The sequence below is a fragment of the Hipposideros armiger genome, unplaced genomic scaffold, assembly GCF_001890085.2.
Source record: "Hipposideros armiger isolate ML-2016 unplaced genomic scaffold, ASM189008v1 scaffold_488, whole genome shotgun sequence".
Classification (NCBI taxonomy): domain Eukaryota; kingdom Metazoa; phylum Chordata; class Mammalia; order Chiroptera; family Hipposideridae; genus Hipposideros; species Hipposideros armiger.
Window position 1 is genome coordinate 762,575 of NW_017731838.1, and position 2,993 is coordinate 765,567.

General features: G+C 35.6%; 1 protein-coding gene across 29 annotated transcripts in view; it reads right to left on the reverse strand.

The window, feature by feature from the left end:
* SORBS2 (sorbin and SH3 domain containing 2) overlaps window positions 1-2,993 on the reverse strand; it is a 195,684-nt gene that overhangs the window by 64,991 nt on the left and 127,700 nt on the right. For all 29 annotated transcript variants that reach the window (XM_019667190.1, XM_019667184.1, XM_019667193.1 and 26 more), the window contains one exon: window positions 2,779-2,893. In XM_019667190.1, coding sequence (XP_019522735.1) covers window positions 2,779-2,893 — 115 coding nt within the window. The remainder of the gene's footprint in view (window positions 1-2,778; window positions 2,894-2,993) is intronic.

The following is a 2,993-nucleotide window of genomic DNA, read 5'->3' on the forward strand; positions in this document are numbered from 1 at the left end:
TTTTTTTTTTTTTTAAATACAATGATTATCCTCCTGCTGGCTCGAAAACTCACACAAGGGGCTTATAGATATACAGTCAGTGATCTCCTAGTAAACCCTTGGGTCATGCATAATGACAGCTGTGTATGTGTGTGTTTAGAATAAGTGGTGGTTATGCTCCATTAAGCTATATGAGTTTACCCCACCACTCTGTGTTCTGGCATCCTTGATACAAAGTGACAGGAGTGATGCACATGCCATGGTTGATCTTGTTTATTTTGTAAATGGCATCATAATTTGTGAAAAGTACAAAAGTCTCACTTGGGTTGTCATCCATAGGGGCAAGCTGTGGGGACGGGAGACCCTCCTTTGGTGTTACCCTTGAAAAACCAGAGTCAGGTATCTATCTCATCCCATAGGAAACCTTGGAATCAGTTGTTTTTTTTTTTTCCCTGAACTAATATCCTTCGAGAAGCAGTCAAATAGAGACTTAGAAAGTAAAGCTTTCCAGGTAGCTGGGGCTATAGAAGGCTTCCAGGGGGAGGATCCTTTTTGAGGATGAATGATTTTCTGACTATAGATGGGGGCAATTCTCACCCATGGAACGGGATGGAATTCCAACTCCATGACAGGTTGGAAATATAAGTGCTCTAAGAAACAGGAGAATTAGCTGGCTTTCTAGTAAATTGATGAGTAATATTTAGCAGGGGTGTTTTGAGCATGACATAAGACAATGTATATGGAAGGCATCTAGCAATTTTTAAGACATTGGCATATTAATGTCTTAATGAGATTTATTTTTACAAAACTCATAGGGTAAATAATACATTTAAATTTAAGTCAATTTTGTTTTTTTTNTAGGAGCCTTCAAAGCTTTAACCCAAAGACATGATTAATGTGGGGATTTCAGTCATTGTGACAGGGCCCATGAACGAGTGCTTGAGAGGGCAAAAAGATTTTTTTTTTTTTTTTTTGTGCCATCATTTCAACCATATAGGAGGTGGTCTACTTCACACAAATACAGCTAGCTCTAGCTATGCACATCCATTAAATGATAGACTCGAAGTTCCTCGAGGTAGAAACTATGTCTTGTTCACTATTGTGCCCCTAGCACCTAATACAACGTCTCGCACATAGTTGGTGCTCATTAAATTTTGTTGAGTGAGTAAATAATAGAAATATTCTGATAGAAAAGCTTCTAAAAATCAATCCTGTTTCCTGGCACCACAGCTACCAAGACATCTCAATACAGTTACAGCATTCACAATCCTAACAGCATCATAGATTATTAGAATGACCATTAAAGTTTTGTTGTTTACCTTTATATCTGAGACTCATTATTTTGCAAAATTATTTTGCTATTTTCAATTTTATGCAATGGTGATGGCATAGTTCACTCAATTCCCATTCTAGAAATTTCAAAGTATCATGATATTCTATCATCGAACCTGGTAAAAGGGTTATACGTTTGCAATGGAGCCTGCAAATCAATGATATTCCTGTTTTTCCTTTCAGTTTTTCTGTTAAAGTTCTGTTATTCTAAAAGATATGAGTTATTTGAAGAAAAACAAAAAAGGCTTAGATAAATATCATGTATGAATTATGTGATTATAAGGTTTCTGGACATGTTTCTGAAGAACATAACCATAAATACAGGGTTTCAAAAACTAAATCAAGGACACTTATACTGGGTGTGGTGAAGCAAGGATTTCCAATCAAATTTCAGGCCTGGCCTTGCATTATACATGATAATGTGGTTTCTTGGCTGCTTAAAGGAGCTAACAAAGAAAACTCTCTTTCCTGTTCACTGACACCTAAAATTATTTTAAGACAAATCTGAGAGTAAATTGCAAATGACCTCAATTGTTTCTCTAGAAGCAGATTTTTGATAAAGATGCAGAAGAATTGCAGCGTCAAAGAGATCCTGAGGGCACTGGTCAAGGAGGGAAAGCAAAGCACTCAGAAAAGAGGACTGGGGAGATAAAAATAAGGAGGGCCAAGGAAGAACCCCTTTGTTACACCGCACTTTGGGGAAGCAAATGGTTATTTTCCAGTTTATATATCTTTTTGTTTGTATATCTAAATAATCGGAAAAAAAATACTACAAAGTTAAACATAATCTTGATCCATTAGATTGACAATCAGTCAGGAAGCTTGAGGCTTGGTAACCTGAGAGAGATTTAATAAGAATCAATTAAAACAGCTTGTTATTTAAAAAAAAAAAAGCATTTGGAAAATTTCCCCTTAAGCCAAAGAAATAGTAAACCTATATGGAGGTCAAGGAATGGAACTGCCTGGGTCCATTTGTATTGGAGAGGTTAATGAATGATTTTTCTCATTAGCAATGAAGACTAGCAATTAAGTGTTACATTTATGAGAGTTGGTTTTTTTTGTGTTTTTTTAAATTAAACTCGGGGCTATGATTAGGCACAGCTATAGTTACATGCAAATAAGTCCTAGAGTTGGTCAGTAGGAATAATACACAGAGGGTGCCAAAAAAATGTATACACATTTCAAGAAAGGAAAAAACTATTAAAATTGTAATACTATATACCGATAGCAAAAGATGAATACAAGTCATGTGTATACATTTTTTTGGCATCCCCGGTATTAAAGATACATCTTCAATTTTGAGACATGATGCACAAATCATGATACAAAATAAACATGATTTCTAAATAATGCCAAATAAATAAATTACCTTTGGGACAAAAATTGCTAAACAATATGAAATTCAGGTTTATTTGGGAACCCAGGAAGCCTGGAAAACTGGCATTCTGTTTAATAACAAGTGCTTACTGGTCTTTCATGCTGCAGAATCGATGATTTCCCAGGTTCATATTCAAAAATACTTCTGGGCTCAGAACGAAATTTTCTTGTGTCCACTTTTCGGTCTGGAGGATCCCAGTCATGCCTAGAAATAACCGACACATTACGCATGAAAAAACGCTCTACATCTAAAACAGGTGTAGATAACCACTCACTGCTTCTAAAGTTAATTTTAGTACAGATTT